General features: G+C 41.6%; 2 protein-coding genes and 1 long non-coding RNA gene across 3 annotated transcripts; 2 read left to right on the forward strand and 1 right to left on the reverse strand.

Moving 5' to 3' along the window:
• The first annotated feature begins 85 nt into the window (after positions 1 to 85).
• Positions 86 to 5,803, forward strand: MAD2L1 (mitotic arrest deficient 2 like 1). Its single transcript, XM_081877387.1, has 5 exons — positions 86 to 294; positions 1,797 to 1,943; positions 3,313 to 3,433; positions 4,303 to 4,406; positions 5,278 to 5,803. The coding sequence occupies exons 1-5, from the start codon at positions 222 to 224 to the stop codon at positions 5,448 to 5,450; spliced, it is 618 nt and encodes a 205-aa protein (XP_081733513.1). The 5' UTR covers positions 86 to 221; the 3' UTR covers positions 5,451 to 5,803.
• Positions 5,804 to 7,166: 1,363 nt separating this feature from the next.
• On the reverse strand, positions 7,167 to 13,354 carry RPL7L1 (ribosomal protein L7 like 1). Its single transcript, XM_081877515.1, has 7 exons — positions 13,229 to 13,354; positions 12,781 to 12,889; positions 11,282 to 11,445; positions 10,273 to 10,410; positions 9,002 to 9,111; positions 8,653 to 8,867; positions 7,167 to 7,761 (listed from the first exon to the last, which is right to left on the reverse strand). The coding sequence occupies exons 1-6, from the start codon at positions 13,240 to 13,242 to the stop codon at positions 8,659 to 8,661; spliced, it is 744 nt and encodes a 247-aa protein (XP_081733641.1). The 5' UTR covers positions 13,243 to 13,354; the 3' UTR covers positions 7,167 to 7,761; positions 8,653 to 8,658.
• LOC309350542 lies at positions 10,417 to 11,175 on the forward strand. The gene is made up of 2 exons (XR_014160457.1): positions 10,417 to 10,868; positions 10,901 to 11,175. It is a non-coding gene; the product is annotated as an uncharacterized lncRNA (long non-coding RNA).
• Positions 13,355 to 15,791: the final 2,437 nt, after the last annotated feature.

Below are 15,791 nucleotides of genomic sequence, written 5' to 3' on the forward strand. Positions count from 1 at the left end.
GAGGCACCAGAACGCTTTACGGCACATAGTCTTCGGGGATAACGACGCTTGCCTCGCTGTTGGCCCCACCCCCTTTCCTGCTGCGCACGCGCAACGGGGGTGCGCCCGCTGTTGCCTTGTACTCTCGCGCGACGCGAAGGAGGCGGAACTGGATTTTGAATCAGGTGGCGGGAAGATCGTCCGGAGTCGGAGCTCAACCCCCGTCGCCTCGTCCTCTTCGAATGGCGAAGCAGCAGAGCCGGGAGCAGGGCATCACCTTGCGGGGCAGCGCCGAGATCGTCGCCGAGTTTTTCTGTGAGTTAGCCGGGAAAGGAGAGTGGAGGGACTCGGTTGGGCGGGCTGCTCCTAGGGGAGCCGCTTACTTTGGAGTAAGCCCCGCTGAATCCAAGGGGCTTTACTTCCGAGTAGGGACGCCCGCCTAGGATCGGGAGGAGGGGATGCTGCTGCGAGGGAATGATCGTGCCCGAGCTGGAGGGGAAGGAGCGGGACGCAGCATAGGCCAGCCATCCTTTCTTCTCTTTTACTTTCCCCCACGTTGATTTATTTGCTTTACACAAACATCCTGTGCTGAGGGTATAGCGCCCCACAGCGTGCCAGCAAAAGTTTGCATCGCAATATATAAAAGAAAAGAAAAAAAACCTTGATGGCTATGCGTGGAGTAGCTTTCCAAGGTAAGGAGCTCCAGGCTGCAATCCTGCACTCGTTTGCCCGGGAGTAAGCGCCCTTGAAAAGAACGTGCTTCTGAGCAGGCACCTGTAGTATTGCGCCGTCAACTTCCTTGTTGGTTGTGTAGGTCACAGAAGCCTGTAGTTATAATAAATATATTAGTGTTAAGGTACCACAAGACTTCGTTGTTTTAGATGTTGATAGTCACTCACACGTCTGTAGCACCACGCTGGTGAGTTTTCCCAGCTTTGTGGACAAAGCACTGGATCGCACTGCCTGTTCTCCTTAGAGTCTTTATCTGCTTTCATTTTAAACTTTATATCGGAAAAAGGGTGACTCTTTAAAATAAGCATGCTTATTCCAATTTGTCCACTCTTGGGCCAGTTATGAGCATTTGTGGTTCGGTTTAAGCTTCCCTTCAAGTTAGTATCGCTCAGCCATAAGTCCTTGTTGACACTGATTTACAAACGCTTGTCATATTACTTCATCTAATAGAAGTATTGTGAGAGAGCAGCATTACCTGTTTCACATTTTGCCACCTGATATCATTTAATCAAGTATTCTATGAGCTGTGGAATTTCAGTTCTAGGTGCTGGGTAAAATTATGATACGGATAGCAAACAAAGTTGGAGGTGTACAAATAACCTACCACACAAACTTAGGTCTAAAGATGATTGTTTTCATTAAATAATAAACAATGTGAAGTTACGTTTTAAAGCTAACAATGTAAGATTTTTGGCAAGTGTAGCTTTAACCTACCAACTGTAGTATTAAAGCAGAAGTTGCACTGACCAAAATAAAAGCACATGTGCAATTATTAGAGTCCTTATCTGCTTTCATTTTAAACTTTATGTCAAAAAAGGGTGACTCTTTAAAATAAGCATGCTATGTGTGTTACTGGTTTGTAGCCACAATAAAATAATAGACTGCTAATTCCAATTTTGTCAACCAATAGCTTTGGCACCTGGCATGAACTCTGCCCCTTGAGCCATTATCTCTGCCCTGCAGAGAAGATTGCCACTTATAAAAACAGGCACATGCTATGCTTTCTGCTGGAAGCAACTGAATGAATTTAAAAGTAAGGTGATGGTCCTTGTATTGTTAACACTTGAATATTTTTTCCCTTCTAGCATATGGTATCAACAGTATCTTATACCAACGTGGAATCTATCCTGCTGAAACATTTACACGTGTTCAGAAATATGGACTTACTATGCTTGTAACTGCAGACTCTGAACTTAAAAATTATCTGAACAATGTGGTGGGACAGCTAAAAGGTATTTTTTATGATTTCCTGACAGTTTTCTTATTACTGCATAGAAATTAAGAAAACAACACAGTCCCTGTCCTCAGACTTATAATAATTTAAAATGACCCCAGTAGCTCAACAAATTGGCCAAAAAGTAGTTTTAAAACTTTCAGCACTTTGAAAAAACCAATGGGTGTTTTACAGCCAAACATTCCCTCCTTGGTTGTGGAGCTCAGAACAGTCCTTCTGGTGGTTCATTTATTAAATTTATATTCCTTCCAAAGGAACCCAGGGTGATTGATTACTACAACTGAGGTCCTGGTTCATATGGAAGCAGGAGGCCTTTCAGATAACCTGCCCTCAAACCAGGACTTTATGGGTAATAGCCAGCACCTTGAATTGGACCTAGAAACAAATTGGAAGTAGTGCTGATGGAACAAGACTGGTAACATGATCTGAATTGTGAGCACCAGAAAGCATTCTGGACACCAAATTTTTCACTGATTGTAGTTTCTAAATGTTCTTACAAGGGCAGCTCCTTTCAGTAATCCAACCTGGATGCAGCAATTGGCCAGATTTGTGTTCTTTAGGAAGGGACATAACTGGAGAATCAGTTGAAGCTGAGCAGACACTTCCTTTTTAAAGAAATGGAAAGGTAGATAAACTCATCTTTATTGGGCTTTTGCATCCGTGAAGTGCTGTTTCTGCAGTCCCAGAAGATAGTACAAAGGTAAACACTCCTTTATTCTTAGTCCTTTTCATGATGGGAACAGTTAGCAACAACCTCAATAATGGGTGTTGGTAATACATTTGTATTACCTTTGTAATTTGTATATACCTTGCATATATGTTCCAGAACTCTGAAATCACTACTGCTAGATGGGAGCAACTGGTAAAGCCTGAAGCCATATAATAAGATCAGTTTGTGTGGCAAAACATACTGTGGACTCCCAAGCAATTTAGAAAAACAGATCCACTACCAAGAATACAGAAGTTGGCCATTCCTCATGTATAAAGTCATCTCATTTATGTCCAGTCAAACATCAGTTGTCTAATGTAATCCGTTCCAGAAGACCTTTCGACTTCCAAAACATTTGACAACCGAGGATCAAAGGGCAAAGTGGTGAAAACCGGAGCAGTTACTTCCAGGTTTTTGGCGTTTGGGAGCCGAGGTTTGATGGTATAGGAATACTATTTGAAATTTCTATTTAGTTGACATTCTGGCATAATTCTTGCACATCAGGCTTCCTAAATCAAGTGTACCATGTGTATCCTATAAACTGCAGGTTGTCTGTATGGTTAATAGTTTGCAGAAAGGCAGTGGTAGTGTTTATTTCAGGTGGTTTAGTAACACTGAGACTTCTGGGAAGCTATTTTTCGTCTTGGTCTTTTTTCAGAATGGCTCTATGAATGCCTAGTTCAGCGGCTAGTAGTGGTGATCTCCAGTAAAGAAACCAGTGAAGTTCTGGAAAGGTGGCAGTTTGACATTGAATGTGACAAAGCTGCAAAGGATGAAAGGTAAGTGCATTCAAACACCATTGTTTCAAACAGTGCAAAATGTAGGCATTTATTCAGCTTTGTATTCAAATTGTGCTCCTCCCTCACCCCAGGTCCAAAAAAGCATATTGCAAATTGTGGTGACAACATAATTGTCTTGTAGAAATGGATGATATGGATATGCTTGTGGATATAGAGATATGTAGTTGCCTCCTTCAAAATGGGGACTTCCAAAGGGGGAGACATGGCTTGCAAATTAGTAAAGCAAGGGTTGTGCTTGCAAAGTCATCAGCTAGTCCATTCTAAGGCCTGGGGTGTCAGCAGCAAATGCACACAAGTACAATGCTATAGATGTAGGCCAGGAGTGGGGAAAAAGATTTGACGGGCAGACCAGCTCCTGACCTCCGCCATCCTACCCCACCCCCGTGGACCATTCTGACAGATGGGCATGTCCTGTCAGTTGCATGATTTCAAGTGACCCAAAGTAAGCTTTTCCCTTTCATCACTGCTCTGAATTCACCAAGCCACAATTTATAGTCAGGTATTGGCTGTGCTTGGAGTAAAGAGTCCAATATTCTATAGCCCAACACATACTTGCCTGAAGTGGACTTGCCAGAAGTGTAACTGTAAGGCTGCTAATTGTTCCTGTCCCACCTCTAATGTTGCATATTACATCAGGTGTGGAGTAGGTTTAGGGCCTGCCAGGCCTAACTTGGCCTGTAAGCCAATGGTTCTTCCTCCCTGGCATAGGCAATGGAAACCTGCAAAGCAACCACACCAAACATGGCATATAAGTTGGACCAGTGGATATTTACTATGTAAAATACGAATAGCTTTGTTAATTTATGATGTCAGACTTGTTTAATGAGAGCTTTTGATTGCTATTTTAGTGCACCGAGAGAGAAATCTCAGAAAGCTATACAGGATGAAATAAAATCTGTTATCAGACAGATAACAGCCACAGTAACTTTCCTTCCTTTACTAGAAACAACATGTAAGTATCTTGTCACTTGATGCTCTTGACAGAATGCAGCAAATCTGTTTGGGGGCTTATTCGTAGTATAGGCTACAGAGCAAGGAAATGAGTACAACCTAATTTCTGTAAAGAAGTACATTGCCAAGCGTTTAAGGAATGTAAACAATTTATCTGGAATAAGGTGAACAAGGAGTTCATTTTCAGATGATGCCATATTATTTTATAAAATCTGAGTGGGCTGAACAGCTCCAAAATAGTGTCTTCAAACTGGATGGTGCTGTATCCTTTCCCTGCCCATGCTCTCCCCAGCCTTTTCTCAGTGGTGCTCTGAGATCAGGTGTAACACCTGTTGGAAAGAAAATAGGGTGGGATAGCAGGAACAGTTATAGGGTGGAAGGGAAGAGGTTTATCACCCTCATCCTGCCCCGCTTACTCGCACTTCACAGCAATTCAAACAAGCAGACTTCTGACACTGGTGCTGCTGCTGTTTGCAGGAAATGCTGTCAAAAGTTCAATGAAAGTGATTCACATTTAATTTGACATAACATAGAGGGGGTCTTTCATGGGGAGGAAGGCTGTAAGTGTAATGAGCTGCATCAGTAAAATTGTTTGGAGGCATAGTAGTATGACAATGACCCTAAATCTGGTGAACACTCGTTCAGTAAACTGCAGTTCTGATAATCCTATTTCAGTTAGCCATCAAGTGATGGATATGAATGATCCAGTCCTAATTTAATTCAATTAATGTATTGTTGCAGCATTAATACAGAAAAAGTATGAATGTGGTTGAATTTTAAATACAAGCATATAATTTTATTCTACCCTTAAAAATGAATTTAGAATATAGGCACGCAATATAAATCCAGTAACACTGGGTTTTTCCTTGCAGGTGCATTTGACTTGCTGATTTTCACAGACAAAGACTTAGCTGTTCCAGAAAAATGGGAAGAGTCTGGTCCACAGTTCATTGCTAACTCTGAAGAAGTCCGTCTTCGTTCCTTCACAACTACAATACACAAAGTCAACAGTATGGTGGCCTACAAAAAGGACAGCTTCCCCTGACCGTGCAAATAAGACTGTACATAAGCTTCCTCTTAACTTCTTTAGCAAATAGTAATTACATTCTGCATAGATCCTTTGCATTCCAGTAAAACTAACAGGGAAAACTTTGTACATAGCTTGAATATACTGTGGATGTATTTCTAAGAATGAATACTGAAATCCTGTTCTTTGATATGCGACTGAATTTCCTCATTCTGGTTATTACAGGAGTGTGGACTGAATGTTTTTAATTGTATTTTGTAGGATAAAAAAATAAAGTAAAACTTTAACTGGTCTTTGTATCATAAGTGTCCTGTATAACTGCCTATATTTACTTAAATGTGAGTCTACTGCCAATAAACTACTTAATTTTGTCTTTGTTGTGGTTGTGGCTAAAGTTAGCAAAATATTACAAGACCTTAGGGACTGGAAACATCAGCTTGATCTGGCTCACAGCCCTGCACATAGCTGTTAGGCTTAAGACACCTAGGATTGGCACCAATAGAAGTTTTTCCTACTGATTTTAATTGCTGTGGAGCGTTTTCACTAGGATATTGGCATCTATATATACACAGCAATACCTTGGTTCTCGAACTGAATCCGTTCAACTTTCGAAAACGAAGGCGTGGCTTCCGATTGGCTGCAAGAGCATCAGACATTCACATTCCAAAGAATGTTTGCAAACCAGAACACTCCCAGGTTTGCGGCATTCGGAAGCCAAAATGTTCGCCTCACAAGGCATTCATAGAATCATAGAGTTGGAAGAGACCACAAGGGCCATCGAGTCCAACCCCCTGCCAAGCAGGAAACACCATCAGAGTACTCCTGACATATGGTCGTCAAGCCTCTGCTTAAAGACCTCCAAAGAAGGAGACTCCACCACACTCCTTGGCAGCAAATTCCACTGTCGAACAGCTCTCACTGTCAGGAAGTTCCTCCTAATGTTTAGGTGGAATCTTTTTTCTTGTAGTTTGGATCCATTGCTCCGTGTCCGCTTCTCTGGAGCAGCAGCAAACAACCTTTCTCCCTCCTCTATGTGACATCCTTTTATATATTTGAACATGGCTATCATATCACCCCTTAACCTCCTCTTCTCCAGGCTAAACATGCCCAGCTCCCTTAGCCGTTCCTCATAAGGCATCGTTTCCAGGCCTTTGACCATTTTGGTTGCCCTCCTCTGGACATGTTCCAGTTTGTCAGTGTCCTTCTTGAACTGTGGTGCCCAGAACTGGACACAGTACTCCAGGTGAGGTCTGACCAGAGCAGAATACAGTGGCACTATTACTTCCCTTGATCTAGATGCTATACTCCTATTGATGCAGCCCAGAATTGCATTGGCTTTTTTAGCTGCCGCGTCACAACCAAGGTACGACTGTACTGCCATCCTGACAAATTGTCTCTAGCTTAATGTTTTCCTCTGCAGCTCTACTAATGGCTAATGAAAAAATTGTCTTTTTTCCAAGTTTATTTATGCCAGGAGGGTGGACAAGGGGAGATACTTGTCATGGTGAGAAGTGTATGAACTGGGGTTGGCATGGCTCACCTTTTGCTGTAACCCTTAATACCCTGAAGAAAATGTGCCCATCAATGGGAAGAGGGGGGAATTCTCTCAGAAGCCTGCCCCAAATACTTCCAACAGGAACAACTGCTCATCTTTTCAGTCAATAGCTTTTAAGCTTCAAAAGCTAATAGTTCTTGCATTTGTCCGGTATATAAGCCAGACCCACAAAGCAAAAATTTAATAAATCTTTTTATTCGAGACTTTACATACAAAAGAAGTTTGAGAACTACGTTCAAAGTGGCTATTTTAGACATGGGCTGACCAAAGGGTTTAACAGGAAAATTTAAGGCATCAACTACTTGCCAGCCAATTCAAGCAATCTGGGAAGAGGATCCTGACATGTTCAGGATATTCCTGCAGAAGATGATCACCAGGTTTAGATCATATTAGGTTTCCTACTCCAGGTGTGCATCTTAAAAATGCCAAGTTTTTCCACTTTTGTATTCAAAATGAAACTCCATGCAAAAAGCAGTGCTGGGTTTCAAAACATCCCCACTGTCTGTAAGCAATATATTAATTTCAGAGGGCTGTGCAAGTGGAATTTTAGGAGTTCTTCCATTCTTTTTCCATTCTATTCTATGCGCAGGATAACATTTAAATCACATCTTGGATCTCTTTCAACTCAACTATGGAAGTGTAGTTTCACCATCACACAGAGAGAAAGGAACAGAAGTAATGTCATGTTGCAGACTCGGGAGTCTCTGAAGAGCCAATGTACATCATGGAGTACAAATAAATATCTTCCAGAACATCCTTAATAGCGTTCATAACCTGTTAGAAAAAGTAAAAAGAAATCACTATAATTATGTTTAGTGCCTACTGAAGAAAGCTGTTGGAAAAATATTAAGAGCAAATGTTATTTTTATGACTAAGCTGGAAAAAAAGTATACAAGGAAGTTGCTGTTGAGAGTTAAACTCATTACTGTCTAGCACACAAACATGCAGTGTATCTGGAGATGGAATCCTGAACAGTTTAAAAAAACCACCTCAAAACACTGAGAACTTAAGATGGTGCTTGGAATTAACTGCTCTTTAAATGAATTGGGTTTAAGAATTGTCAGTTAGTTATGCTTTCATAGTATGTAAGAACCTAAACTACTATTACTATTACTATTACTACTGACGAGAATTTTCTCCACCTTTCTCTGAAGCATATGACCTAATATACACCATGTGAATTTTTATAAAGTATGATCCAATGCAGAGTAAACTTTTAGTCCTGCTCTGTTTTTTGCATACAACTTACTGGAATCTACCAGAAGCTGCCAAACATGAGGACAACTGAATATGAAGTCACACGAACTTGTCTCATTCTGGCCCTGACCATCAGCTCATCCATCTCTGTACCACCTCTCTGTACTACAGGAGGTCCAAGAAAAAGTATTTTCCAACTCTGCTACCCAATCTTGCAAATTTAAGATGCTGAGGAGTCAAACTTCAGATCACTCCCATCTTCTGGTTTTATACCCCGAGATTGAAACTTGATGGTTTTGGCTTCCTTATCTTCCTATAATTTCACAATCCAACAGCAGAATGAATAATTTGAGATGTGGTCCACTTTTCTGAACTATGGCCATTCTTCGTAAGGAACTCCAAGACCATTTTTAACATATAACTAAGCAGTAATTGAAATCCATAAAAGCCGGTGTTAAGAGCACCCACCTGAGCCTAGTTCAAATGACGGATGAGTTTGTTGATTCCACTACCTCGAAATCCAGTATCACCAATCTCTTTGTGGAACCCCGCTTTATTGCGGGCGGCATGGCGAGCTACTGACAGGTGGAATGGCCACAAGAAGTTGTTGACTTCATGAAAATGTTTCCCAGCTGAGTAAATTTCATGAATAAGATCTTCCAAACAAATAATACCAGAGTTTCCTAAGAGGGAGAAATGATTTTAGAAACACAGTAGCATACAATTTCTTTGGTCATTTCACTACCCTTTTCCTAGATCACAATAAAGCACATGCTGCCCCAAAGCTTAGTGTCCTCCCCTACATTAAATCTCTTACCCAAATGCTCCTCTATCAGAATGTTGTCTGTCAAAGCAAGCTTTTTCTTATTGACCTTTGCATGGCCTCGTTTCAGGATCAACTCTCGAATAGATTTCAGGTTCGGATAACTGTGTAAACAAAATTAGTGGTGATGCTGCTGGAGAATTTTTCAAAAACTACAAGATCCTTCCAAAATGGCAACTTATTTGGTAAGTAACTGCTATTTAGCTCCTATAGAATGGCCACAACACTAGTCATTTTAAAGCACAGTATGTAACAGTTTCCTACTTGTTTTTAATACTCCCGCCATCCTTAGAACATACCTCTTCTCAATGGGACTCAAGGTATAGAACTAGTCAAGATTTGTGCAAACTACTGCTCCAAGACAGAATGCATTGTGGCATGTATTTTTATAATCAAAGTTTTGTTATTGTATTAACAGCCTATTTTATAGTTCAGTTATGAAGTGGATTATTGCAGCAGATTCATGCCTTAATTGTTTTCAGAAGACAAATGCACAAAATCTTCTTTGAAGCAGACTGCGAACGCCACCTGATATGAGCCCAACCTGTGTCACATGATTAACCCCCTGCACAAATGTATATTATGCTGTTAACGCACCTTCATGCAAAACGTCTATTGATGTCAACAGATAAAAAGACCCACACTAAATATATTAAATGTATATACAGTGGTACCTCGCAAGACGAATGCCTCGTAAGACGAAAAACGCGCAAGAGGAAAGGGTTTTTCGTTTTTTTGAGTTGCTTCGCAAGACGATTTTCCCTATGGGCTTGCTTCACAAGACGAAAACGCCTTGCGAGTTTGTTTCCTTTTTCTTACAACCGTTAATACCCAGGGAATCCGCGCTCCACAAGACGAAAAAATCGCAAGACGAAACAACTCGCAGAACGAATTAATTTCGTCTTGCGAGGCACCACTGTATAGCTATATTTCAAGTCAGCCTAATAGGCCCTGGATGATTGTACCATTTCCAAAGGCAGCAGTAACACACACACACACACACACACACACACACAGAGAGAGAGAGAGAGAGAGAGAGAGAGAGAGAGAGAGAGAGAGAGAGATATCCCATCCCCATCCTAAAAAAGGTCACAGAAAAATAGATAGAGAGCAGTTTGTACTTGCCAGTTCATCTTTTCTGACATGCCAGAATTAGCATGCAAAAAAGAAATCTACTTAACTTTTTCAAAGTTATGATACCTTTTATATTCATTTCATTGACTTTAACCATCCCTCCAACACACAAAAATAAAAGTTGTACTAACCCCCATGCCACATAAGGCTCCACAGTTCGCAGCATTTTCAGAGATGTTGGCGACAATTTAACAAACGTGCCACTGTAAATCTTTCTCAACCGTAGCCTATGTATGACATGCCGCACGCGTAGGCTCACACCTTTGATTCTAAAGCAAAGTAGGAGAAATCAGCCAAATTCTCCCCTTGGACAGAAAGCTCCATAGTAAGCAGAAACAAATACAGATATGCATCAACAATCACCTTTTTACATTTTCTTGAAAGTTGTGTCCTAAAGCTACAGCCTGATGTTTCATTTCTCCCTTTAGCAGGAAGCAACAAACTATGAGCCCGGGCTTAGCGGAGGCATAGGGAACCCCCAGCCCACAGGTCACATTTGGCCCACAAGGCTGTTTTTCTCTAGCCAGAGCTACTTCTTTGACATCAGTTGTGGGGTGGGTAAAATCATAGCTGTAAAGGGACCATAAGTGGCCTGTTTCTCTGCAAACCGGATTTGACAGTAAGTGCAAGCCCCAATTGACAAAGCAAGAAGTGCTTTGTTGCCCAAAGGTCCTTTGAAATCAAGCCATTCTGTAAAGGAAAAAGCTTTACCTAGTGTCATAATGGTGTCCGATGAGTGCCCCTGCCTAAATTTTGAAGTGCACTATGGGTGGGGGGGGGGGGGACATCAGGAACCCGTCACATCATTGGATCAAATTCCCTACCCTTGGGCTTAGCATAATGTCCAAACCAATGCTCATGGTTTGCTTCACGCAAACAAACCAAAAGCAGGAAGCCAAGGTTTGGTCTTACTGCTTTTATTCAGTGTTCAGTTCAAGAAGGTTTTTTGTTCTGTCATAATTCATCAATACAGTACTGTACACCAATTCACTGTTCTGCAAACGTGTCCATGGATGGTAATTATTTTTTTAAAACAACAATCCACATAATCTGCGCAAATTGGAAAACTAGAATGAGCAAAGCAGTGAAAACCTGCAGATTGCTGTAAAACTAAGTTACAGATGACAAACAGATGCTTACTCTGCAATCCGTACTGCGAAAGCCAGTTTGTGTCCCTCAGGCATTAGCAGCAGCTGGGGCTTATGTTCCATGCGCCTCAGACGGACATCATCTCTGTGTTTCCGATGAGAATCCCGCAAAAATGTCTCAAGACGTTTGAATCTGATTTGTTTTCCTTTCTGATGCTACAATAAGGAAATTAAATTTTAAAAGACATGCCTTTATTTTAAGTCACTATTTGTATGCTACTCAGTTTAGTACATAATGGTCAACATGCTCAGCATGTTTTTTCAGTACAATGACATGCCAGCTGTTGTACAGCAGTCAACAGTATCACAGTTTTGTATCTTTGGGGTTATGCCCTAAAATACAGGGAAACTGTTATAAATGAAAAAAAGTAATAACAGAATATGAACTTCCAATACATCTATTCATAACGTGTTTTATTAGCAGCCGCAAAACACATAATATACCTGGCTAACATGTGGCCTACTGTTATAACTGGAAAAAACACTTACTCCCTTCCTGGATGACAGCATAAGAATATGGGAGCAAGCACACCTGAATGACTGATAATGTAAAGGTCAAATAATTTATTGAAAAACTGAGCATTTTCAATACGTATCAATACAGTAAGTTACAGGGCAATGTTTAACCATAAAGTTTGTTGGAAACAGTATAGCAACAGATTATCTTAACTTAACCTAACCTTATTTCTGCTCTCTGAACTGAAATACTTATGTGGTTACTTCCTTTTCCTTTTAGAAAAAGGGCTGGATTTCAGTTTAAGGAGCTTAATCTACAATTGGGGCAGGCAAGTTACCATGGAAAAGTAGATGGGATGTGATAGAATTTGGAACTTTGTATCAAAAATAGCATCCTAGTTTGATTCAGTCACAAAAGGGTTCAAGCAAGTCTTGGTTACAGAATCATACAGAGGAACTTCAAGAAAAAGGCTTGATAAAGGAAGGACCGAAAAAGTCATTCTAAGAAAAAGTTGTGAGGGAGTACCTATTCTTACAATACTGGACAGGTGAAAAGGGTGAGAATACTTCCTACAAATCCAAGTAAGCAAGACTACATCCTTCTAAAGCAAAAGGATATACACCCTTGATTTCTACCACGTCTCTTTTCTGAAACCTGATTTTACATTACAGTCATACCTCGGGTTACAGACGCTTTAAGTTGCACGTTTTCGGGATACGGATGCACCAAAACCCGGAAGTACCAGAATGGGTTACTTCCGGGTTTCAGTGCTTGTGCAAAAGCACTAAATCGCGTTTTGTGCATGCGCAGAAGCGCCGAATCACAACCCACATGTGCGCAGATGTGGTGCTGTGGGTTGCGGGTGCTGCAGGTTGTGAACATGCCTCCCGCACGGATCACGTTCGCAACCCGAGTGTCCACTGTACATGCATCATTTATCTAACATTTATTACAGCTGGCCTGATCAAGGCAATGCCTGCCTGAGCTGATCAGGTGAACATACAGTGTCCTGAGCTACAATATGCCTCCCCTACCTTTCTTTTGTCCAACAGCGCCTGCTTTGCTTGGGTGGCTTTGATTGCTTGATATGCCTTTCTTTTTTTTAGTAGATTTTCTGGCACCCGGGGAATCTTCTTTGGTGGTCTAAAACACAAGAGTTTGAACGGGTCAGAGAGAACACAAAAACAGGCCTAATGGAAAGCGATTTTCACACATTCATATACATAATGCATTGCATAAATGGGTCCTATTCAAGAACTTATTCGTTCTAGTAAACATACACACAGACGCCTAGAAGCGGTCGTTTTCCATATTGTACGATCTCCCTCCACCGATCCAGTACAAAGCACTGTGACCCGTATCGTATCGTATCGTACAGGCCTCTGACTATGCCTCCATCCAACAAACAAAGCAGAAGCCCAAGCCCTCCCCGAGGATGGACACGGATGCTCTCCCGATCTACTTTCCCCCTCGAAAACTCACTCAGGCTCCTCCATGTTTCCTCGCCACCTGTGTCCCGTTTCGATCCACTACGCATGCGTACTCCTTCCGGAAGGAAGCGTTTCGCATCTCGCGCACTGGCGCGTCGAGGCGCTGCCCTTAAATGGCATGGTTTAATCCGCTCTAGAATCTATCTCTATGGTTCTCGTCCTCAAGAGATATACGGTAACCATAGCATTATAGAGCTAAGAAAATTAGGAACCCATCTCATTGTGCGAACTTCCGGGTTCATTTTTAAACATAGGTTCCATCCTGGGGAGAGCAGTGAGAGCTGCCCATAAAAGGAAATACGCGGAGTAGCTGTCATAAAGCAGCAGCGCTCAGAAGAAGAAAAAAACCAGTGGAAAATACAGTTCCCTCCCCTTCGTGTCTTATTTCGTGTTGAAAAAATGATCTTCAGTTTTAAACCCTTTTTTAAATGTTCATGCTGATGCCTTGCGAGAGTGGGGCGAGGGGCGGTGAATGACACATGTTTTACAACAGCCTTGTAATGTAGTCTAGTATGGATATGTTCCGTTTATGCATGTTAAAAATACCCCCCAAAAAAGCCCCCCACTACTGATTACACGAAAGAAGAGCTGAATTATAAGAATAAAGAAAATTCCTGAGTTTTGCTGCTGTCTTTGCGGCAGCAAAGAAGGGGGCTTGTAAAATGAGAGCGATTTCCATGGATGTCCATTCGCAACTCTCGGGGAGTTACCGGGCGGGCAGGTGATTATTAAAATGGGGAGCTGTCCTCCTCATGGTCATCCACCAGGCAACATCCCAGGGAGGGAGGTGAGTCGGAGAGAAGGGTTCAATGCTGTGGCGCCCAAATTGTGATTTGAAAATTGTGGTGTGGCTCCTGCCAGGACAGCATTCTGGGGAACTAAGTTATTGGACTTGGAAGTGGAATATCTCATTTCATTGGAGAAAACAGCAGTGATGATTATTTTAACACTTGAGGCCCAATTTATTGTTATTGACATAGCTGTCAACTTTCAGATTTGAAAATAAGGGATCAGCAGCCTCACCTGTCCTGGGGACAGTCTACGGGATATCTAACAATCCGGGATAGCAGAGGGAAGCAGTGGGAAATGGCGCTGGAATAAGGGAATTTCCCGCAAAAAAAGGGAAAGTTGACAGCTATGTTTATTGATTGACGGTCGTTTTATATGTTTGTGTGTGTGTAATGGGATCTTGAGACGGGTGGCGCTGTGGGTTAAACCACAGAGCCTAGGACTTGCCAATCAGAAGGTCGGCGGTTCGAATCCCCGCGACGGGGTGAGCTCCTATTGCTCCTGCCAACCTAGCAGTTCAAAAGCACGTCCAAGTGCAAGTAGATAAATAGGTACCGCTCTGGCGGGAAGGCAAACGGTGTTTCCGTGTGCTGCTCTGGTTCACCAGAAGCAGCTTAGTCATGGTGGCCACTTGACCCAGAAGCTGCACGTTGGCTCCCTTGGCCAATAAAGCGAGATGAGCACCGCAACCCCAGAGCCGGCCACGATTGGACCTAATGGTCAGGGGTCCCTTTACCTTTACCTTGATGTGTTTTCTGTAGGCTGATGGACTGCTGGATGGCTGGCCATGGTGAAGGCTAGGACAACATGCCAACTCCATGCAGTGGACCAGACTGGTGCTCTCACATATTCATATTGGCTAAAGGGTATTTTTATCCTATTATGTTAGACCATATTATGTAATCTCATAATAACTCTTCTTATATCTCAGCCAAATAAACAAATGTGATAATGATTCATTGCTGATGCAGCTTTATGGGCAGAAAAGCTGTGATGCAGTGCAGCATCATTCCAAATAGGCAACTGAACTTTGAAACCTTGATGCAATGAACAGCAATCAGAATCCTGTACGTGCTGTACATTATGGAGAGCTTGAACTGTGTCAAACTTTTTTTAAAAAAAAACAACAAGTAATTATGAACATGAACATATAATTGGGCAAACTTTGTCATAACCAGTGGATTTTCTATCAAAACCACCTGCAAGTCATCCCAGTGACTTAACAAATGACCAACAAATTAAAAAAAAATTAAAAAATTATCCCCATCTCATTATGGTAACTGCTGGGAGCATTCAGCATTGATAATGGTTAGATCTCTCTTGCTTGTGCTATAAAGCTTCTTCCTAGGAATGTATTTTAATCATGGCCACACCTTTTAAATTAGCTTTAAGAAAGGTTGACTTGCGGGTGTTCCACCTTTATTTTCTTAACACTTGCAGATGCGTTTGCCAAGCATTGTTTCTATCTCAAAATGTTAATGAAGTTCAATATCTCACTTTTCAGGTGCAAATTAAATCCAGTTGCTCTCTGCAATGTCTCCTCTCACAGTATATGTAACTAAGGAAAATTTGGATCTCCATAAATGTGACCATAGTAGCTTCATGCGATGAGATTAAATGCTTGTGCAGTAAGTCTCATAAAATATACTGTAATCAAGTGGTAGAATTAAGTATGCTTAAGTCCATTAAAATCAATTGACTTAAATATACTTAACTCTTGTGTTGGAGTATGGCTTTAGTTATGTCTGCAGTATTCATCTTCAAAA

This window comes from Podarcis erhardii (assembly GCF_964252035.2).
Source record: "Podarcis erhardii genome assembly, chromosome: 9".
NCBI lineage: Eukaryota > Metazoa > Chordata > Lepidosauria > Squamata > Lacertidae > Podarcis > Podarcis erhardii.